This window comes from Musa acuminata, chromosome BXJ1-2, assembly GCF_036884655.1.
Source record: "Musa acuminata AAA Group cultivar baxijiao chromosome BXJ1-2, Cavendish_Baxijiao_AAA, whole genome shotgun sequence".
Lineage (NCBI taxonomy): Eukaryota > Viridiplantae > Streptophyta > Magnoliopsida > Zingiberales > Musaceae > Musa > Musa acuminata.
In genome coordinates, this window is record NC_088328.1 from 30,288,566 (window position 1) to 30,315,126 (window position 26,561).

General features: G+C 40.0%; 6 protein-coding genes across 8 annotated transcripts; 1 reads left to right on the top strand and 5 right to left on the bottom strand.

Moving 5' to 3' along the window:
• Window positions 1-2,415: 2,415 nt before the first annotated feature.
• LOC135613226 (probable pectinesterase 67) lies at window positions 2,416-5,171 on the bottom strand. Its single transcript, XM_065110327.1, has 7 exons — window positions 4,746-5,171; window positions 4,512-4,646; window positions 3,670-3,853; window positions 3,409-3,571; window positions 3,124-3,330; window positions 2,793-3,040; window positions 2,416-2,717 (listed from the first exon to the last, which is right to left on the bottom strand). The coding sequence occupies exons 2-7, from the start codon at window positions 4,627-4,629 to the stop codon at window positions 2,564-2,566; spliced, it is 1,074 nt and encodes a 357-aa protein (XP_064966399.1). The 5' UTR covers window positions 4,630-4,646; window positions 4,746-5,171; the 3' UTR covers window positions 2,416-2,563.
• On the bottom strand, window positions 4,683-5,117 carry LOC135612094 (chromatin remodeling protein EBS-like). The gene has a single exon (XM_065107903.1). It carries the CDS (start codon window positions 5,115-5,117, stop codon window positions 4,683-4,685), a length of 435 nt encoding a protein of 144 aa, XP_064963975.1.
• A 519-nt stretch (window positions 5,172-5,690) lies between the features above and the next one.
• On the top strand, window positions 5,691-7,360 carry LOC103976191 (clathrin coat assembly protein AP180-like). Its single transcript, XM_009391403.2, has one exon. It carries the CDS (start codon window positions 5,825-5,827, stop codon window positions 7,358-7,360), a length of 1,536 nt encoding a protein of 511 aa, XP_009389678.2. The 5' UTR covers window positions 5,691-5,824.
• Window positions 7,361-7,622: 262 nt separating this feature from the next.
• On the bottom strand, window positions 7,623-8,431 carry LOC135609177 (germin-like protein 8-14). The gene has a single exon (XM_065102270.1). The coding sequence runs from the start codon at window positions 8,410-8,412 to the stop codon at window positions 7,768-7,770; it is 645 nt and encodes a 214-aa protein (XP_064958342.1). The 5' UTR covers window positions 8,413-8,431; the 3' UTR covers window positions 7,623-7,767.
• Window positions 8,432-10,065: 1,634 nt separating this feature from the next.
• LOC103974681 (plasmodesmata-located protein 6-like) lies at window positions 10,066-12,090 on the bottom strand. The gene is made up of 3 exons (XM_009389558.3): window positions 11,197-12,090; window positions 10,636-10,737; window positions 10,066-10,542 (listed from the first exon to the last, which is right to left on the bottom strand). The coding sequence occupies exons 1-3, from the start codon at window positions 11,918-11,920 to the stop codon at window positions 10,532-10,534; spliced, it is 837 nt and encodes a 278-aa protein (XP_009387833.2). The 5' UTR covers window positions 11,921-12,090; the 3' UTR covers window positions 10,066-10,531.
• A 625-nt stretch (window positions 12,091-12,715) lies between these two features.
• Window positions 12,716-22,385, bottom strand: LOC135584254 (THO complex subunit 4D-like). 3 transcript variants are annotated; one of them, XR_010485700.1, is made up of 8 exons: window positions 22,065-22,385; window positions 19,870-20,112; window positions 18,932-19,075; window positions 18,777-18,845; window positions 17,369-17,559; window positions 16,476-16,523; window positions 13,046-13,343; window positions 12,716-12,963 (listed from the first exon to the last, which is right to left on the bottom strand). XR_010485700.1 is itself a non-coding variant. In XM_065102276.1 (7 exons), the coding sequence occupies exons 2-7, from the start codon at window positions 20,068-20,070 to the stop codon at window positions 13,106-13,108; spliced, it is 891 nt and encodes a 296-aa protein (XP_064958348.1). In that variant the 5' UTR covers window positions 20,071-20,112; window positions 22,065-22,385; the 3' UTR covers window positions 12,716-13,105. The 3 variants fall into 3 exon arrangements, 2 of the variants coding, with proteins under 2 accessions (XP_064958348.1, XP_064958356.1); XM_065102276.1 differs by having other exon boundaries at window positions 12,716-13,343; XM_065102284.1 differs by lacking the exon at window positions 22,065-22,385 and having other exon boundaries at window positions 12,716-13,343; window positions 19,533-20,013.
• Window positions 22,386-26,561: the final 4,176 nt, after the last annotated feature.

Sequence of the window (26,561 nt, forward strand, 5' to 3'; positions counted from 1 at the left end):
CATAATTTTGTTTCCTTACTTAGGTTAGCAATCATGCTTGGTAGGTAAATAATTCATACCAAGAAGAAATGGTCAAACTATTGAACAGCTTCAACCAGTAGGTCAGCCAACTTCTCTTGACCTTTCAAGAGTTTGGACTTCCACTGTGAATGTGGAAGTGGGTCAAACAAGATGGTGCTTCTCATCATGCTTCCTTCCATATGTCAAAGGGGCCCCCATTGGGTCCAAATCTTCCACAATGCTTACATGATGAACACATGATGGAATGGAGAGACTTGTGGCCTATATCTCTTTGTAGTTTTTATTTTTATAAATAAAGGATTTTTTATTCTTTTTTGTCTGTTTTTTTTTTGCTACAATACAAGGACTCAAGACTCTCCTAACTAAGTTTTTTTTTCCTTCTTTAAATGAAAAATAAGACTATATATATTAATGAAGTGTCTTCATCCCCCAAATAATATAGTTCCTTAATTTGAGATACTTGAATTATTGACTTGAAATATTTGGACTCATATAGTCTTAATTATATCACTAGTGATCCAAATTTCCATTCTAGGCTATTAATACTATATCTATTCAGTCTTATATACTCTAACATTTGATGTGAAACTACATTAAAGCATTTCAATCTTTCCCACTTTGAATAGTTTAGAGTCCTATAGTTAAGTGATACATTGATTTGATAAATTTAAGTCTTTGATCAAATATATTTACAAGTTAATGGTAATAGACCTCAACTAGTGTTATATAAATGCATAGCCATCCTTCCATGTTCAACTTGAGTTCCAAGTGAGATGTCACTACTTTGGTACCCCACTCGAGGGCACTTAATAAGTGGCCATAAAAGAAATTATCTTCCATTAGGGATAAGATTTCAAATAACAGATATCTGTCCTAATTTTTTTTTTTTGTTTCAAAAACCATATGTTATTGACATATAAAAAATATATATTGGAGCCAGTGGTGGGACAAGAAAATTGCATGCTTCATGAAGTTGATATGTGACATGTGAAAGTTGAATGACTTTCCATTGCAAATGGATTGGTAGCTCAATAATTATATTATTATTTTATAAATTTTAGATAATAGACTAATTTGGGTATTGAAAAAAATTTATCGAGAACATTATAGACATAATAGATAAGAAAATTACATGCTTCATGATGTTGAATATTATATGCTAAACTAACGAGGAACATTCGACAAAAAAAAAGACTCAATATTATATTTATAAGATTTAATATCATTAGCAGTAGATTTAGAAAATATTCATCCCAATCAATTGAATTATGTAGACATCAACCTAATTAAATTCAATAATATCTATTTAAAAAGTTTATTGGGTCGTAGTAATCAAGATTAGCTATTGTTTTACTTAAATTTTTTTAGTTTTTTTTTTATTTTGAGATCGACTTTAGCGTTAGAGAGATCATATCGTTAACCCCATAAGATCTTGATCTTTTTGACTCTATTTTAATTTTTTATATATAGGGAGGGGCTCGAAGAAGTAATTCGAGCATATGTTATACGTGACATTTCCCATGTAAACAGTAGTACTTTCTCTCGACAACAGAGAGATTAAGGTTTCAGCAAATTAGTTCTCCAACGAATACGACAAATTGATTCTTATTTGAACTGTTAGTTGGAATCTGATGACCCACCCACCAGATGACAAATGAGCATTCTTATCCAAATGGCTGAAGAAATTTGCAGACTTGTACTCTTCATGAAGGAAGCTTCGGCGGCTGGAGCTTCTGCTGCAAACACCGCATACAGAAGGCTGTTTGAAGGCGGAAGTCTGCAAATACGAGGAAGCTTCATCGATCATCACGGATAAGAGCTACAAGAATGAAGATAGATAGAGGGGATAGAGAATTAATTATCTGGGAGTGTGTGATTCTTCCAGAGAGGGGACACGACTGCAGAACAAGTATACTGAAAACATGCTCAAAACAGATCAGTCATCGACCAGAATTAGGAACTTCTCTTAATTTAATCTGTGCATTCTTTAATTAGAAAAATAAGTAATCTCTCATGCAAATTTAAATCCCTATCTTTATAATACTAAATATTTCTTTACTGAAAAAATAAATCATATATTCTTCTTCGTGGGTCACAAGCGATAAAAAAAATTTTCTCCAAGATTGATCGGCCATCATCAAATCCATACAAGAACTAAAGATGAACAGAAAACAAACTCTTGAACAAGTCAGAAATGCAGCTGAAAGGGAAGGGAAGGGAAGGGAAGGAAAGGCATCACCAATGGCCACCTTCACAAAAACATCTTTCTCGTGGCCCTACCTGCACAACCTCCGCCGAGGTCTGGGAAGATGTGCACGAGAGGTCTTACGGAAGTCACCTTGAAGCCAAAAACACAACTCTCGAGGCAGGGGTAGCATTGAGTTTGATGGAGACTGAATGACTAATGTCCAGGTTTAATAGATCCTCCTCCTCGGAGAATTCATGGAGGAGGAACAGTGTCCTTGCTGGGTCTTAGTACAACCAAACCATAGTAATCGCAACGCTTAAAGCTTTATTACAGTAGTGCAGAGGAGCAGCATTTCTAGTAGTATACTGGTAACCATTCCTTGCCATCGATGAAGTCTATGGTGATGAAAGGTGAAGCCTCTTCTTCGTTGAGTTGCTTCGACCAAGGAACTCGAAGAGTTGTGTTGCTCCCCGGACCACGACAGTCGTACTCTCCGTACAGTAAATTGCTACAGCAGAGTATACACGAGTATCAATCAACATTCAATCTGTGACACGCACAAGTAAATGATGCGAATGCTTACTCTGTGCTGCCATCATAACTCCAATTAGTCCACCCTGCAGCTGTGACGGTCCTGGAGAGATAACTTTTAGCAAAGATGACACGAGAGTGAGGCCCCTTTGCTCGACCAAGATACGCGTCTCCCACCCCGTACACCTTGCCTTTGAGGAAGACAAAGCCACTGCTGTCATCTGAAGACGGCCTGTTCTGAGCAGTGATGGAGCCAAGTATCTTGATTCTCTTGTCATGCAGCACAAAGATCTCACAACTCTGCATTCGTTAAATGAGGAAACCGTGAGTGCTGGATGATTGTATTGCATGCGCTGCGTAAGACGAAAAGAACACACGCTTTCCTGGAATATAGACTGCCCACGGCCGAAGATGAAATCGATGTTGCCTTGGATGTAGCTACTCTCGTAGTAGTGTCGACCCTTGTAGTCGAACAGGGTATTGTGTGGGCTGTAGAAGGCGCAATGGTAGAATGCTACCTTATCTCCGGCCACCATGGTTGCGACTGACTGGTTATGTGGAGCGTCGGCAACGGCGATGAGGGCATCATTCTGTCATGGATGTACCGATGGTAAACAACAGGGCAGGGCATAGGAGAATCGAAGCGATGGGAATTGGGCAGAGGCAACCTTGAAGCTGATGCCAAAGGCAACGAAGTTATCAGCCCAAACAGTGAAGGTCGCAGAGAGAGTGTTATTGGTTGAGCTATCATCCCACACGATTGCGGTCCTTCCTTTTCCATTTCCTCTGAGGAATATATACTGCTTCTCCTTCGGGATCACCACTTTCTCTCTGCAACAGCAACGACAACGCATGTTTGTCATTGCACATCTCCTGCGCTCAGATGAAAGCATGAAAACCCAAAGGGCTTGTCGATGAAATTACATTACCTGTAGATGCCAGACCTGCAATGGACGATGATCCAATCTGAGTTACCCATGGGGACCGCATCAATGGCGGCCTGCACCGTCTTGAATTCCTCGGAAGGACCCACAAGGATGGTCCTATTGGTTTTGATCTTGGAAGTGATCAAGGGGCCATCGATGATGTCTTTGCTCTTGTGCGGGAGAACTCCTGCGAACATGGAAGAAAGGAGGAGGAGGAGGAGGACGGAAGCAATTCTAGGCGACATCGGCATCTCTCACCACAGGTAAATTACTCACCCATTAACATAGGTGGAAGGAAGGAAGGAAGAGGAGGAGGAATTAAGACGAGGTTTGTTTGATGTTGTTTGGCTTTCGGAGGTCGAGAGGTAAACACGGAAGCAATTTAAAATGGAAAAGCCTCTCTTAGTCATTTATCGTTGACGGTTTAATTTATATCCATCAAATCAATATATATATATATATATATATATATATATATATATATATATACATATACATATATATATATATATAGCATATAATTCTAAATGGAAAAAAAGGCTAATTAAATGGATTTCTTTTTCTTTTTCAAATAGAGTCAAAGGCTAATTAAGATATTTTGTTAATATTTTTTCACCTCTGTATTCATAAGATATCTATCTCGGAAAAAGAAAACAAAATCTAACTATAATGATAAGATAATTAAGTGAAGATTCAATTAAAAATGATTATTAGATGTTTATTAAAAAATTAATATCAATGATACTGATTTGCTAACAACACTCATCAATACCGCCCCCAACCATAAAGAAAGGGAGAGCGTAGGGAAGGAGGAGGAAAAGGCAGGGGAAGAAGCAGAGGCATACCGATCGGAGACGAAGATGACCCCAGCAGGAAGCAATAAAGAAGAGGGTAGCTGAAAGTTGCTTTCCGGTCCTCGCATCCCTCGCACAGGACCATGAGATCGCCGGGGTTATAAGGCATCTCATGTTCGCAGTACCCTAACACAAGATAACAATTGACCGATGTATCTACAATTACAACAAAGCTAAAATCAAGAACAGGAAGAAGAAGAAAGAGAGAAAGCAAGCAAGGCCTACATGGTCAGGGGTGAAGGCCCAATTGGCCGCCTTGTAATCGAAGCGACAGAAGAAGTAGTCCTCGGCGCCGACATTCTCCAGCTTGGTGTAGTTCTTGAAGGAGTGGACGACGCACTCGCACTCAATGGTGTGCGCGTCGAAGTGGCCGGACAGATAAGCCTCCTTGGCGCCGTGGAACTGCCGGCGGCCCCCGATCGGCTCCACGCGCACGTTGTTGAGATGGTCCGCCGCGATCTGAGATCCTTCGTGCCGGGCTTGGTCTTGACCACCAGGTACAATTTCTCGTCCGGTATCAGTCAAACCACTCGTTCTCCTGCTACGGTTTTGGAGACGGAAGGACGGTTTTGAATCTCCTGCTTTGATGATGGGCATAGAGATTGAGGAGATGGACCGACGGACGGTAGATGAAACCCTAATCGACGGGAGGGGAGGGGAGGGGAGGGGAGGGAAGAGAGCGCGCCATTCGATTCCGAACAGTAGTAGTGAGGTGGCACGAAGAAGGGGAGGTTTTTAATTACGTCACATATCCCCCTGCAATTTCAATTATTCTTTTATTAATCCCTCTTAATTTAAATTCAAAATTTATAATGCCTAAATCCCCTTAATGTAACTACAAATTGCAGTATATCAATCATGCCTCTAATTTTTAGATCTTCAATTAAGACTTGTAATTTTCAATCAAACTATATTTTATTTTATTTTATTTTTCTCGTCGAGGAGATATTATCCTACAATAAAATTATAAATTTATTTAATAAAAGATAAATTAAATTGCTATTGACAACTAATTATCAAACTATATTTTATTTTTATTTTTATTTCACGTTGAGGAGATATTATCGTTGACCTCGGCAGACTTTGTTTCCCAGCTTCGCTGTCCAACAATAGCCGACACGCAGCTCACGTTGTGTGGCAAAGGAGTTGACCCGGTCCGGCGTCAGCAGCAAGCTTCTCTCTCCACACCCATGCCGCAAAAGTTTTAGGAAACGGTTGATGAGCCATTCAAAGAGCGGTGGACTTGCTCGGATTCCAAATTCGCCGAGGAAAAGGAAAGGGGCGAAAGGGAGAACTTGGTCACCATGCCGAGCGTCCTCCGGCAGGCCATCGGCGCCATCAAGGACCAGACCAGCATCGGCATCGCCAAGTTCTCCAAGCGCTCCGCCAACCTCGAGGTTGCGGTCCTCAAAGTCACCTCCCACGACGAGGTCCCCATCGAGGAGCGTCACCTGACGGAGGTCCTCCTCCTGTCGGCGTCCTGCCCTTCCTCTGCCGCGACTTGTGTCCGTATCCTGTCCCGCCGCATCTCGCGCACCAGCAACTGGTTGGTCGCCGTCAAGACCCTCGTCGTGGTCTTCCGCTTGCTACGCAGCGGGCGATCCCAGTTCATCCACGAGGCTCTCGCGGCTCCCCAGGGCTCCCGCCGCCGCCGCCTCCTCGACCTCTCCAGATTCCGCGACCACTCCACCACCTCCAGTCCCTGGGACTACACTGCCTTCGTTCGCACCTTCGCCGTCTACCTCGACGCCCGCCTCCATTCGGCTCTCCTCGGCAAGCTCAGCAACCTTCGCAGCCGCCGTCCCTTGACCGCTGCCAACCTCTTCGCTAACATGAAGACGCCCCTCATCCTGGAACACATCGAGCACTGGCAGAGGCTCCTCGACCGTGCGATCGGCACCCGACCCACCGGCCCCGCCAAGGCCAATCGCCTGATCCAGATCGCGCTCTACGTTGTCGTCTGCGAGACCTTCAGCCTCTACCACGACATCTCCCACGGGTTGTCGCGGTTGCTCGATAACTTCTTCCACTTGCAACCTGAGTCACGTCTCAAGACATTCCAGGCATGCATGAAGGCACGTAAACAATTTGAAGAGCTCGAATCCTTCCACGATTTCTGCAGAAAGATCGGCGTCGGGAGGATGTCGGAGTACCCGAGGGTCCAGCAAATCTCAGCAACCCTCCTCGGAGCGTTAGAAGAGTTCCTCAAGAACCGACCGAGTTCACTCGCCACCTCGCCCAACGCCAAGCCCAAGTCATTTCCTTCTCTGCACCCGACCGCTTTGGAGCGGGAACAGGAGGATATGATGACAGCTCGCAGGCCACCGACGATGAGCGAGAGGGAATCGGTAGCGTCACGCCACAAGGACTGGCAGCTTCAACCCATCTCAAGCAGCGTCAACATCAACATTGGAGGGAATTACGTGGCTAAGAGTCTAGTCCTGGTGGATGATCATCAGCACACTGATACGGATTCTGAAGGATGGGAGATCTTGCTCGTCAGGAGCTTGAACGACATGTCAAATGAAGCTGGTGTTATCGATCCTCCTGCACAGAGCTTACTCAACCGGAGAGTTGCAGATCGAGCTGAGGACCTTCAGAACCCATTTCTCAGTGATCATGACAACAGAAGCCGTGTGATGATACCACCACCCACGTTTTGCGCAAGGAAACCAAATGCAGAACAAGCATACCAGGAAATGGATCCTTTTAACGAGGCAGCAACGGGGGCTTATTCGTTTAGATCCGATGGTTTGATGAGGCAGCAACGGGTGCTTCGTGAGCAACACATGTGGATGCAACAGCAGAGCAAGATCATGGCGAAGAGATTAGCACGTTAAATTTGCTCGCAGCGTTCACTCCGATGTGGTATAGTGTCAGCCATATAGGAATATAGAAGAACTGTTTTTCTAGGTAGACCAGCGTACATTTGCTAAATAGGTATTCTTGAGCGTAATGTCAACGCATTGACCAGAATACGTGATCTGTAAGTTTTAATGGCTCAAGTCAAAGGCAGATTTATTTATATATATATTTGTGTTGTTTTGTTTTGTTTTATAGAATGCATGAAAATGCTGAAATCACCGAAAGATAATGGACGCATACGAAAAGCAGATGATGATATATAAGACCAACATAAGATGGCATGAGCAAGAAGAAGAAGAGTACAAAGCGTCACCATTGGCTTAGTTCGTTAACACACATTGCAGAACACGAGAAACACACGAAACAAATCCTTGATATAAGCTTAGCCGGATCCTCCGAGAACTTTCTTGAGCTTCTTCACCTGCTCGTCGTCGAGGAAAGTGACCTTCTCCACCAGCGGAGAGGGCAAGCTGTTGGCAAAGAGCGCAAATGCGGTGATCTGAAGCCCAGGGTTGGGGCTACTGAAGCTCACGAATGCGACGGCGGTGACGTCCCCGGCATTGATTTGGAAGTGAAGCTGGCCTTGCGGGAAGACCATGGTGTCTCCCTTGTTGAGCGTCGTGAAGTAGACATCGTTGGCGGAGGAGATGAAGCCAGCGCAGATGGTGCCTTCGATGACGAAAAGCAGCTCGGAGCCACCGGGGTGGGTGTGAAGGGGGACGACGCCGTCGGGGGCGATGTCGAGGCGGGCGGCAGACATGCCGAGTCCGTTGACGCCCGGGAACTGGCTGACGAAGGCTGGCGTCACGGCGGCCTTGATGAGGTTGGAAGTATCGCCGGGCACACCGAGACCCGTGAAGACGAAGTCGTCGCAGGTGACTGCGGAGACTTCCTTGCAAGGGTAACCTGCAGGGGTATCAGAGGAGGAGAGTTCGCCGACGCAGAAGTCCTGCACAAGGCCATTGGCAGCCGAGAGGAGGAGGAAGAAGAGGAAGACGCACAGCGGAGTTGTTCTACCGTCGGCCATTTTGCTTTGCTCTTCTCCGACTTCGGCTTGGAGGGGGTAATATAGAGGAGATGGAATGCAGTGCAGTGCAGCGCATGCAAGGGTTTCACGTGCATGGACATGCATTATTGAGCCGAAAGATCACGTGAAGCCCTGTCGACCCTCAAACAAATATCTTAGATTTACATGTACGAAGTTGAGATTGTTTTCATAATAAGGAATTCTTTTAGCTCCATTATAATCATCTTGTACATTGTTTTCACACATGAACTCTGAAATATCTAATCTTTCATCCTCTTTAAAAGTACATGCAGGAGGAGGGTTGGGTGAATTAATGTAAATGATATGATGTCAACATCCGATCCACCCGTCATCACACGCCGGAAGTGGTGATGGGACGAAGGCGGCAGAAGAAGAAGACAGTTTGACAGCTCTTCGGGTCAATTCCACCGAGCATCTTTTTGATATAACTCCAGCAGCGCTTTCCCCTTCTTACACGGCAGGGAAGGGGACCGGAGAAGCCAACGGAAGAAGGTGGATTCCACACATGAACGGAAGACCTTCTCGTGGTCCGACGACTCACTCAATCAGTGGTTGGCATATTCCTAGGATCTAATGAAGCATACATAACCTGGCTGAAGTTTCACCTCTTATCGTTAGCACAGTCGGAGAAGAGAGAGAGAGGGTTTGGCTTCGTAAGTCATTCTGCAGCAGAAACCTTATCCGACGTGCTGTTCTTGTCGACAAGCATCGAATGGGTTGGCTCCGAGAGGGTTAGCCGGTGCATGATTTCTTGATTTCACCTTGCGATCATCATGGTAAGAAGAGAAGTAAGGCAAAGCATCTATGAAAGATGTGAAGAAGGGAGAGACTCCCTCGTGATGGAGGAGTGCTCGTAGTTAGGGGGGACTTTATAGTCGTCATTTATGTTGAGGTCGACTCATATTCTCAATCTAAAGTGTACTCTTTAGAGAATCCTTAATGTAATCAAATTATCCTCTTCTAATGATTTTTATTATTTTATTCACTATCGAAGATATGCATAATGATTTACAAATAAAAATATTTCTTTTCAATTTATCGAATGACTGTATACATTCACATCGATATTTTTATTTCAGTGATATTATTTGTTGTTTAGTAATTCATCGATATTCTTAATTCAAGTTATGTTTATTAAAATAAATAAATATTATTGTTTTAAATTTGTAAAAATCTCATCGTTAATGTCACTTCAAACATTAGATAATATTAGTTCTTGAGGTGGATCGTATCGATGATGATATGATTAGCCCGACTTGATTCAAGCCCACATAGACAAAAATAATAATAATAATAATAATTATGTCATTAAAAGCTTGTAAGTCTCGAAGTGAAAGCTGAATCCACAAGCGGTTTAAAACTAACTACATGACTTTACTCGTTAAAAGCAAGTGATATAAAAATGAATTGAATTGGGTTTCAATTAGTTGACGATCGACACGAAAAATATCTCAAGTTGGATCTAATATCACCGTAAACAAACATCTTGAAAGAAATATGTTTAATGCATTTGTCTGTGGACAAGCTAAATTTTTTCCTCATTTGTTATGAGCTTACTACTTGATAGGGATCATAGTCTTATCATCTCCAAGTGTAAAAACATTCCTCATTTTTAGAATGAAGCTACCAAGATTCCATAAAATATAAAGTTTGAAATGATGGAGTTGGTGAGCAAAAAGGATTCCCCCCTTCCAGTAGTATGCTTTAGTTGATACAAGAACATGGATCCAAGTCACCTACCATTACATCCTACCACATACCACCAAGCCAAGAGACAAGAACAGCATGCCATAGAAAGGGTTCTTCCAATAACTAAGAATAAATAATAGAAAGATCAAGCTACATGAACATGAGGAATGGGGTGTGTTTGGAATCTTCTCCTTTCATCTTTTTCTTCTTCTTTTTTTTGTGTTGGATACTTTCCCACTTCACTTATTTCAAGGAAGCATGCCTTTCTCATCTACTTTTTCTCTTTGTAGTCCCTCATACACTTTAAGAGACTACCCCACATCTTTAGAAATGGTTTTATAAAAGAACCCCAACAAGCTAAAAAGAAAGCACAGGCAAGAAAGCTTGGAGAAAGGATTACCAGTTCAACTTAGTATTTACCTGCAAATAGATTGAAACAACATATGTTAAGGGCTTGAATCTAATGGTACTTTGGATAACATGATGCATATGAACATTAAAATGAGAGCAGACCATAATTTCCAGCTTTTCTGAGGAAGGAAAGGAGGACTATTATGAGAGCAACTCCTGCTATGAGCCCAATGATAATTGCCAGTGTTTTCCCAGCCTCATCATCTGAAGATAAAAGAAATCATCTGCATCAATTTGTTCTACATAAAAGTATTCACCAACTCCAACCTTGACAATTTGGTCCTTATTGGCTCATCAAGAAACCTAAGCATTGTTTATACTATTGTTGGCAATACAAGATAGAATCATTATTAGCTCATCAAGAAAAGGTCACATTCCCTTGAAAGCCATGGAATTTACTTTAAAGGATCACTATTGAATGAATCAAAATGCTTACAAGAGATATATTTGTTAGAAATTCATAATAAGTCTGAGTCAAATTTATCGAATTAACATACATTAGATTTGATATCGATTCGATCCAAAGATCTTTTTATTGTGTTGTCGGTCAATTCTCTTAATTTTTCTAAATATGAGACTATTTCCTAAAAATATTATGCACTTACGAAAGCGAAGGAAAGAGATGAGCAGCAGCAACACCGGTGATCATAAAGAGGCGCTCACCGTGATCGGTCTTGGACGTGTAGACTCCATTGGACCAGTACCTGGCAAAGCACTTACCGAGGTAAGCGTCGCCGGCGACGGCAAAGCCACAGGCGGCCCTGAGCTCCGCCACCGCCGCTGCTAGGCAGTCCTCGCAGTGCTTTGCGCTCTGGTCGCCGACGCACTGCGCCACCGCCTGCACGTACCCCGCGGCGCCGATCCTGTAGCTCCCCCGGGCAGAGTCCGACGTCAGGTCGGCGAGCGCGGCGTCGCGCATGCCGAGCATGTCGGAGTTGTATCCTCCGCCGGCGGGGGGGCCGCACTTCTTGTAGAGGACGCTGGTGTCGGCCTTGCCGAGGAAGGAATCGTTGCCGTAGCGGAGGAAGCAGCCCCTGAACTGGATGGCAGCGCCGGCGGCCGAGGGGCAGAGGGAGGAGAGCTGGGAGAGGGCGGAGCGGACGCAGGAGTGGCAGTCGGAGAAGGGGAGGTCTCCGCGGCACTGGAAGAGACCGTAGGCCGGGGAGGAGGAGGCAGCGGCGGTAGAGGTGAAGTTGGCGTAGGAGGAGTAAGCAGCGGCGTTAGCGAGAGAGGCGAGGAGGGACTCGACGTTGAATTGGTAGGGTGAGCCCGGAGTGCACTTGGGCTGCGAGCATCCGGCGTAGACGAAGTCGGTGTAGCCGTCGGAGGCCGACGCTGACGGTGGAGCAACGCAAGCGAACAGAAAGATAAGCAACAGTCTACTCATTTCCTGCTTGTCTTGTTCTTTCTTTCTTTGTTGTTCTTGTTTCTTGTAGATAGCAGTGGAATGATGAGAGGGAGAGAGAGAGAGAGAGAGAGGTTGGATGTAGTAAGCAGATATAGTCGCCGAGGAGTGAGAGAGGCAGTGAATTGAGTGTGGTGGGGCTTTTAAGAACAAGAAGAGGAAGAGGGAGGTGAATATTCTGCGACATCATTGATAAAAGAGAAGAGATATATATATATATATATATATATATTTCATTTTTTGTTTTATACAGAGGAGACATTTGAGTCACATGACAGCCTCCAATATCAGTGAAGCTGGTTGATGTATAGTCTTTAGGTTTGCTGGTTGAGGCGTGATTAGTAACTGTGATGCACAACCCCCACGCCCCACGAATAAGATAATGAACTCTGCAATGAGAATGTCATCCTAGTGGCTGCACACTTTTATCTATCAAAGGTTTGGGTAGTTGAGGACTGGAAGATTGAAAAGCTTGGACATGAACTCGTTGCTTTTCGTCTACCGACCTATGGGTTTAGCTTTAATCATAACTTTCCGGGGACATAAAAAGAATGCTAATAGAAGTTACAAGCACCAGCACTTATCATAAGGGTAGCTGGAATAGTAAATTAAAAGGGACTATTTCCTACCCAAGGCATCATCTTTCTACGTGAGCCAATCCCCACATAGCACACTCGGACAACACTACACACTATTACTGCTCCAAAAGAGTGCATAAGAATACACGACATTAGGAGCATTTAAAACAAGTAGTGAGAAGAATACACGACAGCAACAAAAACAAGAAGCCTTTTGTAAACATCTCCAAAAGCCAAAATATAGAAATCTTCTTCACTCCTGATACAACTCATGAATGCCTGAAAAATACAAGAAAACCATGGGACTAGCTGTCTGTGTCTGCCACGATCATGCACACTGCTGGGTTTTCTTATTCTCGGACCACTGCATTCTGCAAAAAGGACATCCAAACTACTGTGGATATGTTCAGATCTCATCCTCGAGTGAGGCTTCTTCACACATTGTATCTGGTTCCGGCAAACACAACAATAAAATTGTTATTGTGTGTCCAACAAACAATATACTAGAGTGCAAACACCAGTATGATACCTCCATCAACCCCTTTTAAACAGGCATACACAAGACTTCCAAATTGGACCTCAAACCAAATTAAGATGTATTCATTGCTTCAGAGTGATAGGTCTCCAACTCCTTGTCCAACTCATCTGCTGACTTCTCAAGGTTTTGCTTCCTCCCACGACCACGGCCTCTGCCACTGGCACGGCCACGACCAATGCCTCTGCCACTGGAAATAGCATTGAGATGGCCACGACCACTGCCTCTGCCACTGGAAATAGCATTGAGATGGCCACGACCACGGCCTCGCTGGAAGCCTCCACGAGTTATCCTGCTCATCAGATAACTCGGTTAATGCAATAGCTAACATATACACACGGATAAAGAACACGTTGATCTCGAACACAAGGCAACCATAAGTGGGTCATTGCACTCGCCTGGGCTTTAATCAGAAATTATGAAATTTGCAACATTCCTAAGAACTGACTTACTAAATCTCCATTTAATGTTGTTCCAATAGATTCTTGAACAAATATCAAACACTGAGACACCAACAGTTCCAAATAGGCACTTCAAAAAGCCCGAGATTAAAAGCCATTTTTGCAACCACAACAGCATATCTTCAGTATTAGCATTTAATAAACATCAAAATTTCCAAATAGGCAGTATGATCACAATTAACTGCATTGGCAAGAAGTCAAGCGGCAGGGTTTAACATATGAGCAAGTTCCTTTTAATGTATCAGGAAAATGTGTATATTTAAGAGAAACCAGAAAATTTATATTAACAATGTCTTCCCAAAGAAGCAGAGCAACAAAAACAATGGGGCTTCTATTGTTTCAAATAACTGCCTTCAGAAGCCTTTTGCTTGAGAAACTAATTTACCATAATACAAAATGCTCCTACAGTGTGGCCCAAACCTGGAAGCTGGCCCCTCAGACGAGGGCTTAGCCAGGGTATCTGACTTTAGACTACTCCATTGCGCTGCAAAAAGACTAAAATAAGGGTCCACTCAGCATGGCTTAATCCAGGACAGTTCAGTACAGCACATAAATGCACCGATCCAGAAGGTTTCAACCCAAAAGCACCTAATTCGCTAATGCAATATTGTTTCTTATATGAGCCTTAATTCAGCACAGGACACTGAGAAGGTCAGGTCCAACTGAAAAAGGCTTTCCTAGCCAAATAAGTGTTAATCAGAGAAGGGAAATGGAGTGTTCCAGATATAGAAAATAGTGAGCACTTATTATGAGTAATCTTGAATTATATCCAAAAACTAATCCAATTGAACATGACAAAATAGGACTTAAAAGTCTTTGAGACAGGTCATCAACCTGACTTCCAAGCAAGAGTAAGATATAATTTTCAATTTTTTTTACAATTTTCATGTGATTGACATAACTATTTATAGTAGCCATTTTAGAGAGTCAAAGAAGCCTATTAAGTGTCTAACCAGTATTTACTCCCATAAAAGAGTGTCCAACAGATAAGGCAAATTATTTCACTATTAGGAATAGTATGTCAAGGGTTTGAAGTGTTTCTCTTGCTCCTGTAGAGAAACACCAATTCCCAACAGAAGCAAGAATAGAGATTCATGCAAAAGGTTAAGATAAGAGACATGATGATGAAAGTAAGACTCCATCTATTGCATCAAAGCTCACTTGTTCTAATGATAAGTTCTAGAAAACAATTTCTTTTACACTGCATATGGCACTATCGCTTTTCTTCTTAATCAATGGGAAGACCAGCGATTGATCAATTACCTTTTACAACCTTCTCCTTTTCAAGGCTTAGGACAGACCCTTAGACTTGATCACTCAACCTTTTATGAGTCACATTTATCTTTACAGCGTATTAAAATAACCCAATATGGTGGAAGACACTCAAACAAGACTGCACCACCAGGTATTTGCACCTCAAAAAGGCCTAAAAAATGAATCCAAACCAGCAAATAAAGTCCTGACAGAACTACTGTTTGACTCGGGGTGATACCTCAACCAGAGGTCAGTATCAACACCGACATGCATCGACATTGACACAGGTCATACTACCGATGACCTAGGCAGTAACAATGCCAGCTTGGACAGTACTACCTTTAAGTTTGGGTGGCACAACCATCGATACTGATGAAAAGTGCTGCCATGTGTCTGGCCTAGTAAGGGCCCAAGCCTGACCGAAATTCAAGCCCAATGTTTGTCACATGCTGTCAAATAGAGTGGACTCAATTCCAACCCAATTACAGCCCAATATGGATTCGACCAAGACTTTGACACTTTAATGGTTTTTCTGACTAGTAATTGAAACTTTCAACACGCCATCGAATCTTCCGGCATGTCGTCCCAACGAGTTTTGACTAGCTGGTCTAAAGATAATCAATCAATGTCATTATAATGTAAGGCACATAATTCAGTTGGCCAAACATAATCAATCTAAGCAATTCTCTTCTTGAACCATATGACAAAGCCCAAACCCAGACCTATGAAGTAGCTTGATGTTTGCCTGCGATTACTCAAACATAAACCTAAACAAGTTCTACGCAGAACCATGATCAATGCCTGGGATATTCTATTTAAAGAGTCACTTAGACTGAGGTCACATGTGTACACTCGGAAAATGACTTGTCCTTGGATAAGCTAGCATATGTCTGAAGCGTCAAACAAGCATTCTTAGCTCACATGACTATAAGTAAAGCTGATTTTAGAGATTGGTTTCTTCCAATCTCTCCAGATTTTGGTGGCATAAATTATGACAAAATGGATTTCATGAAAGTTCTAGATCAAATAGTACATGAGTATCATTAAAGTCCTAGAACAAATGTCTGACTACAACGTTTTACTTTCTTTCATCTTTCTAATGTTGCAAAAAGTGGTCAATATTTAATTCTTTAAGGTCCCAAAGATTGAACAAAGGTTATGTCCTGTGTATACATATACAATTTGATAGGAAATTGGATCCTCAACGTTTTAGTTGTTAAAATATCAAATTTGCTCCAATTACCTTTTATAGATTTACGTGGTTGTTCTTGGAATGGTTTTTTGTGGCTTGATTTCAGTTGTTAAAAATATCAAATTTGCTCCAATTCCCTTTTATAGATTTATGTGGTTGTTCTTGGAATGGTGACTTAGTGTGTCAGTGGAATAAGAAAATTGCAAGAAAGCACACCAGTCAAATAATGATGTCGCTTAGATCCTAGAACCAATAACCACCTCAAATTTGTCACATTGCCTAGTCCTTTGGCTTAGTATTTCTAATAGTCTGCAATCAACCCAATAAACTAGATTAAAAAAATTTACGCTAGAAGGAAACAGACTTTCAAATAGCACTACTACTAATACATGGATAAATTAAATAAAACTGAAGATTTGCAAAACCAACTAAAATTCTAACATTCTTAAAGTAGATATAAAGGCACTTAAGAAAGATTCTCAATAATCATAAGGTATATGATCTTATGTGACCTTACCCGGAAGCACGATTGAAAGAACTAGAAGCACCTCGACCAAATTGCGGGCTGAAAAGAGAATCTACCAAGGTTAGCTTCAAGTGAAAAAAAGCTCCTTTGGATAAGCGGAAGATAATCTCCATTAAAGAAGCTTGTCTTAAGTTGTGTTTTTGTGATGTGTAAAGGGCTCCCAAAATCCAAACAAAATCTTCATATCTAAGGGCTTTCAAAAGCCAAAACAGAAGCTGGTCACCCTTTGCCATCAACCTCATTCAAACTAATTTTAATGAACTGGGTTTCTAGAATTTTATGTTATAGTACAAAAAAGGAACATCTTGAGTCTTTTGAATAATCCATCAAAGATAGGCTGGCAAAATTAGTATGTGAACATTTTTTAGTATTACTTGTACTGAAAGATATTACCCAAAGAGCAAAATACAAAAGCAAATATGGTAGAATAATGAAATTAATGTAACACTTCACATGAAAGTTACATAATATTTTACAGTTTATGAAAACAATTTGCAAAAAAAAATACTGGAAAAGGAAAACATAAACCAACACACAACAGACAAACATATCAATGTTATCAGTGAAGACAGTCAAACAACTCAAACATCATCAAGGAAAGTTTCAAGTCCAATGAGGAACAAGGAAAATAAGACCCAAAACAAGAGGCAGTTTCTATAGGAAGATTCAATAGGACCAAGAAGAGCACAGAGTGAAATCCTGATACAGCGGACCCAGCAGTCCTTTTTTTGAACATAATCAGAATAGTCCAAAGAAAAAATAACAAAACGATATAATCTAGATATCTTTAAAAAAAATGAAAATTCAACATTTTTTAATGCATTGGCACAAACCAGTGATATAAATGCAAGCAAGAAGAAAAATAACAGAAAAGAACCACATACGTCATAACAACTGTCCTTTTTCCTCTACCATTTGGACCACCTACAACATTCACACGAGGAGTGACAGGCAAGCCTAGATTAGTGCCTATAACTTCTATTTTCATAGGCTTCCCATCCAGCTGCACATTGTTATATCGTTTTAAGGCAGCCATGGCATCACTTCTTCTTGTATATACAACCTCTGCTGAACCCTGTAAACAAATTTAAAGATTCAAACCAAAAACTGCATATACAACAAATAAAAAAAAGAAGCTTGTGCAAGCGACAAATATGCCCTTGTAACATGCACAGCAAAAATAAATCCCATCAAGGAACTGTCCTACAAATACAGAAATATTGCATGTATAATCTTACCAGCTACCACTCTATCGATGCAAATGATTTCTGCCTCAAGCACACAGAAATTCTTCAGGTGGATTATGCTGTTTGCAGATTACTTTTCCTATTTTACCCATTTAAATCTTGGGATTTTCCTTTTAGTGGCTTCATTGGGAAATTCTTCAGGTTTGCATGCTTGTGGTTGTGCATTTGATCTAATATGTGGTTTTAGTCTTATAGGCTCAAGTAACATAGATGGACTTTGTTTTTCAAATAAAAAAGCCTTATCAAGTTAAAGGTGGCTAAAAACCATTTTAAACAAATACATACAACTTTCACCCTCATCAAAGTCAAATACAGCACTGTGTGCACCCATCTAGATGAATGCCAATATTATTTTCAACTACTTTTTATTTAAAAACTCCTAAAATGTTATTTCAGTATTATAAGTGCATATTACAATTTGCTATATTTTAAATATTTATGAGAAAATTAATTATGTTGAAAATTGAAATACCAATAACACGATAAAAGAGAACATTAGGGAATTGAGTAGCCTAACACTAGTAACTCAGTTAAAACATTGTTTGACCATGTTGGCAATCATTGCTGAATAAGTTGTTCCAATAAGACATTTCTTGACCTATTATGTGGACCAACACAGCATGGTCCAAGATGAAGGCAATTACGTAATTAGAATGTCTCAACATTAGTATATTAAGGATATGGACCAGTGTGCAGAGTGTCCAATTATGTAATTGGAATGTCTCAAAAAGTAAAAGGCAATTCTCCCATTCTTCGACCTAAGATATATGGCAAGATAACTCATTCGCGCCAAATATAGAATTACACTCTTTCTATCTCCTATAGCCAAAAATCATATACACAAAATTTTTGCATAGTTTAGATGCAACAATCGATCTATCACCAAAAGGTAAAAAAAGATTACAGTTGCATTAGGGAAAGACAAGAAACTCACACTACGGCGACCATTCCTCAAAATTTTTGCATAGTTTAGATGCAACAATCGATCTATCACCAAAAAGGAAAAAAGATTACAGTTTCATTAGGAAAAAGACACGAAACTCACACTAGGGTGACCATTCCTGTCATAATGAACTGCATAACGCTTGAGGTCACCAACTTCAGAGAATAACTCCTGTATGATAATTAAGAAATAATAAAATTAAAATAATTGCAAACAGAAATGGAGCTAAATTCAGTCAATTGTGGACTTTAACTGACCCTTATATCTTCATTGGACACCCCATAATCTAAATTTGAGATGTAAAGTTTTGTGCCAGTTTCGATTCCTGAAATGCCTGCAGCTACCATGCTATCATCAAAGAGATCATGCCTCCATATCATACCCTTTGTTCTGCTGAAAGACTGATGAAGTCGCAGCCAAAGATACAGATAATGGAATAGATATGTTAGCACATAATCATAAAACTGATCTACCTAGTGTGAATAACAAGTTCACGGAAGAATGAAGAAGGTTCATAAAGGGCAGTGATCTAATGTACGAAGCTCCTACCAATGTGAGGTCTGTAGGAGGGCCAATTCAAACAACTTTACCACAACAAATAGCAAGGTTATTTCTATGACCCGAATTCTAGTCACGATGCAACCTTACCGTTGTATTAAGGTCCATCCTCATGAAGAAGAGTTCATGTAACTTATCTATAAAAGAGAACCCCCCGTAGAAAGAGTATACCTTTTACTATTATGTGATATGAGCTATAACATTTAGCATATAAAGAATGCACATGAAAAATGAAGATGAGGATTCCAGCAAAATAGCATATAATGTGTACAGAGAACAAATGGAAGTAGAGAAATCCACCAATATCATATGCTGATGATAAGTTACTGTTGAGAGAGCTCCAGTTCCGAAGTACAACTCCTTGAGCACTTCAACAAAAAAAGACTCCATGAACTAGCATATAAATTGAAGGCTCGACCGTCGAAGATTCAAAGTTCCAAATTTAGCAACAGATCCTTTGAAACTCTCCCCTTTAAATACTTCTTTAATGAATCATACACCAAAAAGCAATATAATCCAAAAGTGGTGCAAGGGCCTCTCCATGTGAAAAATTCAGATATTCTCCCCTTCATGTCTGGCATTCTAATGATTCAAGTTCTTGAACATGCAAAATAAACAGCAACATTTTTAGGCTTGCCTTAGCAATTTTGTACGGAGATGGCCGCATGTTAACACTGAGACTGCCTCGATGAAGCATGCCCATTCCCCTTCCACGGAAAGTATCACCACGTCCATGGCCACGCCCTTGGCCTTGGCCTCTCCCTCTCCCTCTCCCTCTTTGATTAGCAGTTCGATTCTTAATCAAATCATCCCTTGGCATTCCCATAGATGTGGCCATTTGACAATTGACTAGGAAAAGGCCAAATATAATAACTAAAACCTGCAGTACAAAAGAACAAGTTGAACTCATTTTATTTGTTCATTTAAAAGAAAAGACCCAAGGTATAAAACATTACGATTTCCATAAGATAGAAATCTCTTACAGAAATAAACCTTTGTAATGAAAAACTAAGTGCATAGATATAATGGTAGAACCAACCCTCTCAGAAAACTACAAGCAAACTCCAGGACTGAAATTTGGAAGTCCAAAACAATCAGATGATGCCTTATATGGATTCATCGAATCAATTGTACGTGAAAGAAATAATTGCGGGGTACTCCTTAACAATCCCTCAAAATCAGCATGATATGCAAAAATAAGTCAAAAACTCGAACACTTGGCAGCACAACGTCATTAACAGTTTAACACACTCAAACTCATATTTTCATTGCCATTCATTAAATTATCAAAACCAGATATCCCAAAATTGTCTTGTGCAAGCAGAATGTACATCATGCTCTCTGGAATTTAACATCAGTGACTAAAAGGATATGTTCAACAACGGCATCAAACCTTATAATAAAATCATACAACCATCTCATAAAACAAAAGGCAAATACTAAAGTCATGATAATATTTGTATTTGAAAAGAACATTTTTTTCAAGTGAAAACAGTCAGCCAAGCTAATAAGTTTGACAACCTTATTTAGTCTAATAAAACAATACTCATTAGCATAATTTTACTTCAGAGACCACCAGCATATGAATCACATATCACGGAACATAGCTACATCATTCTGCACGATCATTATCCCCCTTCTTCATTTCTGATTCACTCTTCAGTCTAACATAACATCATCCATGATCCACTATAATTTGCTCTCAGTCTTTTGCCATTGCTAGAAAGATGCCATATGTATAATCTAACATCCCCATCTACCTCCAAGAAAGAAATAGTTATAAAAGAAACAAACAATAGAGACCAAAAATAAACAGGAAAAAATTCCCAAATAGATATGGCATTTTTCATAGTGGCAAGGCTAGGTAGCATTTTTTTCAGTATAGCAAAAAAGAGAGCGTTTATGACCTTTGTTCTGACTGCATGCTATGCTCTGAGAACACAACAAGGAAGGATTCACCAGCAAACCACTAGGAATTCACCATGGTGAATCAACAGCTATATACAAGAAGAGGGTGAACTTTTGATTATCTAGCATTTCAGATGGCAGCAAGCTAGTGGTGCTCAATATAAATGAGATAGAGGACTTCTGTGATATTTACTCTCCATTGCGGTCTATGCTTTGCAAAATTCATGGGAAGGATTCACCAGTGTATAATCAGGAATTCATCATGGTGACTTGACAGCTTTTAGCAGAAGAGAGTGAATATTTAATTAACTAACCTGGTGCTTAATCAACAACACATAATGGAAATTTGGACATCATGCATACATGAGACACTTTGGTAATAAGCTTTGTGCTTGAGATGCAAATTATGACAGCCATGAGAAATCCAGATCACTAAGATCCTCTATCGCACAAACATGGCATCTTGGGAGCCACGCATTAGACACTGGTATGCATCAGATATGTGTGGGTACATGTCCAATGCATCTGCCAAGTATGAGGACAACAAAAGAGAAGCAGCTACTGGCAACAGAAGTCCCCGCCGCCACCAGTTAGAGGCCCCTAGTGAGGAAGGGGCAGGCCGGCAATAGAATTTAAGATTGGACGCCTCCAACACACATATCAGAACTATTAACCACCACCTAGATCTCTAAAATGCACTTTTAACCGTCACATGCACTGGCATATAAACGTTCATTCTACAGGAAAACATACACAGGGCTCATAATCACATTATACAAGCATCGAATTAGTCTGAAGCAAATGGCTCGAATCAACGATCTTTCAGCAGCAGTCACAAATGATCAAACAATTAAAAGCAAAATCCAGATGAAAGATCAAATAAGTAATCTAAGGGGAAAACCACAAGAAAGACAAAAGAAATACCTCGAGATCACCACAGATTCCTCCTCAGCTAGCTCAAAGAAAGAAGGCCCCGCACACAAGAGAAAGGGGAGAAACTTGAGCGGCCTCAGCGGGAAGAAGCTGATGAGTCTAGGGTAAAGTATCGGAGAGGGTTAACGCTCCCAGCTTTCTACTAGGCTTTCTGGTGATAGAAACTCCGACGGATTCAAGTGGACATGGGAGAATTTGGATGGATTGGACGTTCTTTAGATGATTTCAAGCGTTTCTTGGTGGGGGGTGAAGCGGATGGCAAAGTTTGATCGCTCGTTGGAACCCTTAGGGTTTCTCTCGCGTCGGCAAAGGTCAAGCGTGTGAAGTTAATGATTCTATTGAAGCAAAATTCCATATATATCCCTGCTAAATTAGGTCATTCATGTAATTGTCCCTACAAACTACCATTTAACTGCACATGCAATTGGTATATAATATGGTTAGTTAAAATGTGTAGGGTTTCTTAAATAAAATTATAATGTTTTTTCTCGTCTTTATTATTACTATTTGTATCATAAACGAAAATGAATATAATACTTAAAAAAAAAGATATATACCTAAATTAAGATTAATTGAAATTATATCGAATAATATTGATTTCGTACAAACACTCAAATAAATCATTTTATGAAACCTCAAAATTTAGGATAAAATTAATAATTAAAGTTGATATCGATTTAGAGTAATCGAAGTATAGTTAAAATGTTTTTTTAAATAGAATTATAGTGCATTCATAATGGGCCGAGCCGCAAACCGTTTGGGCTCTGATCGGATGAGCTCAAACGAGCCACGAAGCTCTCAAGGCCTCGGAGCCCTAGTCGCCACCGGCCCTCCCCTTCACGAGCGCCGCTTGTGTAGTCGTCACCGTTTCGTCCTCCGACGCTTCTCCCATTGACACCACCGCAGCCTGGATTGGTCCTCGCCGGGTGCCGACCCGTCCTACAAAGTACCTCGACAGCAGGTTCCCCGGCCGAGTCCCAGTTGCTTATCCATCACCGGCTCGAGTAAGTACGTTCTTGTTGAGTTTTTACTTGAGTTATGGGCTAAAACAGGTAGACATGATGAGGCTTTCTGTATATTTTCATGTTATGATATTATCAAAACTGAAATTTTTATGAGATTCTGCTAATCCAATTTCGATGCTATATTGCCCAGACATAAACTATTTTCTTTTCATGCTGTCTTTACTTTCACAGTTGTTGTTGGGGAAATCTGCTAAAGCTTTTAGTAAACTCCTTGAGAGGATTAATTAGTTTTAAAGCATTAATTTCATGGGGTGTGAGAACAGTGAACTACTCTGTGTCTGGTTATGATAGACAGTGTCTAAAACAGAAATATTGGAGTCTTGTTAGAACATTGATTAAATTTAGGTGTCATCTTTTTCCAAAGTGTATATTCCATTTATCTCAAGTAAATTGTTGCATTCTCTAGGAACTTAGCTAGCTAATTGTAAGATCAGGAATAGTATAGTTAAAAGGGTATATGATATCCTTGACTCTTTTCTGATTTATGTTAGCATTTGGCACTCGATAAAATAGCTCTATCTCATGCATAATAATGAAAAGGCATGTTAGATTCGTAATCCTACATATTATCATCCTGGACATAAGGCTTCAAACGGACAGAGGCTTTCAGTAACCGAATTAATTAGAAGCCTCATGGCCCAATTATGTAGTGTCATTGAATTTTGACCACTTAGGGTCATGATTTTACTGCATAATGTCATACTGGAATGGGATTTAACTCGTAACAAGACTCATCACAAGTGTCGTTATGGAATTCTTACTGTTTTGTTGCTTCAATCTTGACACTTTTGAGATGTCAGTGCTAACATTGTGCTTCAATTTGGTTGGTCTTTGGCTGGGTTTTTCCTTGTGGTTAAGTTGCCTTCGCTTGAAGAAGCTGAAGTATTTGGCACTTTAGTCGATCGTTGTAAATTTAATAATCTTTCGATAAAGGAAAGATTCAGATATAATGTGTATGTCACACTGTATACGATAAAGATTGGTATAGAACTTGGCAGATCATAGAGGAGCTATGGGTCCTTATTCAGGAATTCACAGAGGAACCTGTCATGATATTTATATGGACACGACTCTGTTTCCTGTTTAGGATCTAGCATTTAAGACGCATTATTACTTGCTGATTTTGATATACATCGACTAGCATTCTTTTTTGCGATATTGATTTGTAGTCATGACTAAAGGTCATGAGTTACTGGGAAAAAAAAAATTACTCCATGGGGAGTCTTCTTTTGAAGTTTGTACCTCCTTTCGACTGTTGTTTAGCTTTCAATGTTATTAAGATAAACTGTGTTGTAATACCCAAATTCTGTTTGATAATCTTTTTATCGATTACTAGGTAGAATACAATTTCATGGATGGAGATTCCGCCGTTCACTTTGGTGGTTGCCACTGTAAGCATGTGAGGTGGCAAGTTGAAGCACCATCAAGTGTGGTAGCATGGAGTTGCAACTGCTCTGACTGTTCCATGAGAGGCAATATCCACTTCATTGTGCCATCATCCAAATTCAAGCTCGCAGCTGATTCTGATAAGTTCCTAACAACATATACTTTCGGAACCCATACTGCCAAGCATACCTTCTGCAAGATATGTGGTATAACTTCTTTCTACTTCCCAAGATCAAATCCTGATGGTGTTGCAGTGACGGTTAAGTGTGTCGACGCTGGTACTCTTGCTCATGTTGAAATTAGGCACTTTGATGGGAGAAACTGGGAGAGTTCCTACGATCAAACTTCCATAGCATCATTTTCAAGATCAGATAATGAAGGACAGACATAGTTGTCTGGTAAGTCACTATATATATGGCTTTTGTAGTTGGTCAGTAAGTTGTACCTTGTGATAATATCTAGAACAGTTCAGTGGACAATTACAGTTCCTCCCTTCATCTTTCTTGTCGATTGATAGATTCACTTGCTACTTTACGATAGATCAGGCCTGAGGTGTTAACTTGAAGTAATTTTATCTAGTTTAGTTTGATGGTGAGGTGTCTCACCAGTGCTTGGATCTGATCTCATAATCCGAAAATTGAACCATATCAATGGGATCATAGTCGAATTGGAAACTGAAATCTGTTGGAGTTGGAAAGCCAAATCGATTGACATGTTTGATTCATGTTCTCTAATTTCAGAATCACCGTGGAAGCGCCTTTACATGTTTGGTTCGTGAGCTGCAAGATCAGTATCAAAATTGAAGTTGGTTGCCAAAACCCAGTAATTTTAAAGGGGAAGATGAGTAGTTATGTGCGATAGTAGTTTCACTATATTTGATTGAGGTATATATTTACCACGTTGATTGTTTGATAGGGTAGTTTGACATGTGATGATGTCGTTCTTTCTCTCTATGATGCTTTGATTGAGGTATGTATTCACCTTTGATGCATGACGAAGGCGAATATGGGGGAAAAGGGGGAAATGATAAAGAGTATTTATCTCTATTTATAGAGAAATATTTTAGAATTATTAAAAATATTTAAAATAAAAATTATAAATAATAAAAAGGAGTTACCAATAGTAATTTTTTAATAGAAAATAAGATTATAGAGAGATATTTCATTTTAGGTTTTCTCTAATCATTCTTTTTATTTTTCTCAAATAGTATCCCTCTTTTCTCTTAGTTTCAAAATTTTCTTGATAGGAATCTTGTCCTTTGCATTGGACTAATCTATAAGCTGAATCGGTCTAGTAATAGTATTTTTATTGAAGGATTAAAAAATATTATAACCCTATTTAAAAATCCTACAATAAATTTAATTTTTTATTTTGATTTTAAATAAAAAAAATACCAATTTGAAATCTCATTAAAAGTGATAAATTCATTTGTATTGTATTTTGAGTCATTATTCCTCGATTAAAGTAATTTTCTATAGGTTTATATAAAAGTAAGTTTTTTTTTTTTTGCATGTTTTTGTTCCCTAATCATCAAGAATACATTTTGAAACCTTAAATTATTTTATGAAACCTTAATAAATATAATAAGGTTAAAAATTAATATTTATGAGAATTAAACTTTAGATTGAATTATAATATTTTTAATAGGATTATGATGATTCTAATTCAATAAAAAAATTATTATATAATCATTTACAAATATTATAAATATATTTTAGAATTTCTCGTATAGCATCCTAAGTTTGAAAATTTTTCGCAAAGTACCCAAATTTCTCATAAAGCACCTCTAAGTGCATAACAATATGATTTTGGCATTGTCGTTTTGAAAAATTTTTGCCTTTGTGCCTTCGCTCGTGTCAACCTTGCTCCCTTGCCTCTCCTTTTCTCGAGTGTGATTAATGCCAAAGAGGCTGTGCGACCCCAATCGGACCTTGCTAAACTCTCAACCCTCACCATGATTGTTGATTGCAAATGAGCCACACAATGTGGCTAGACCCATACTTACGTAAGGTTTATAAGGGTCGCCACTATTGCTTACACCCTTACTCAAGGGTGTCGAGGACCACTGCTAGCTGTA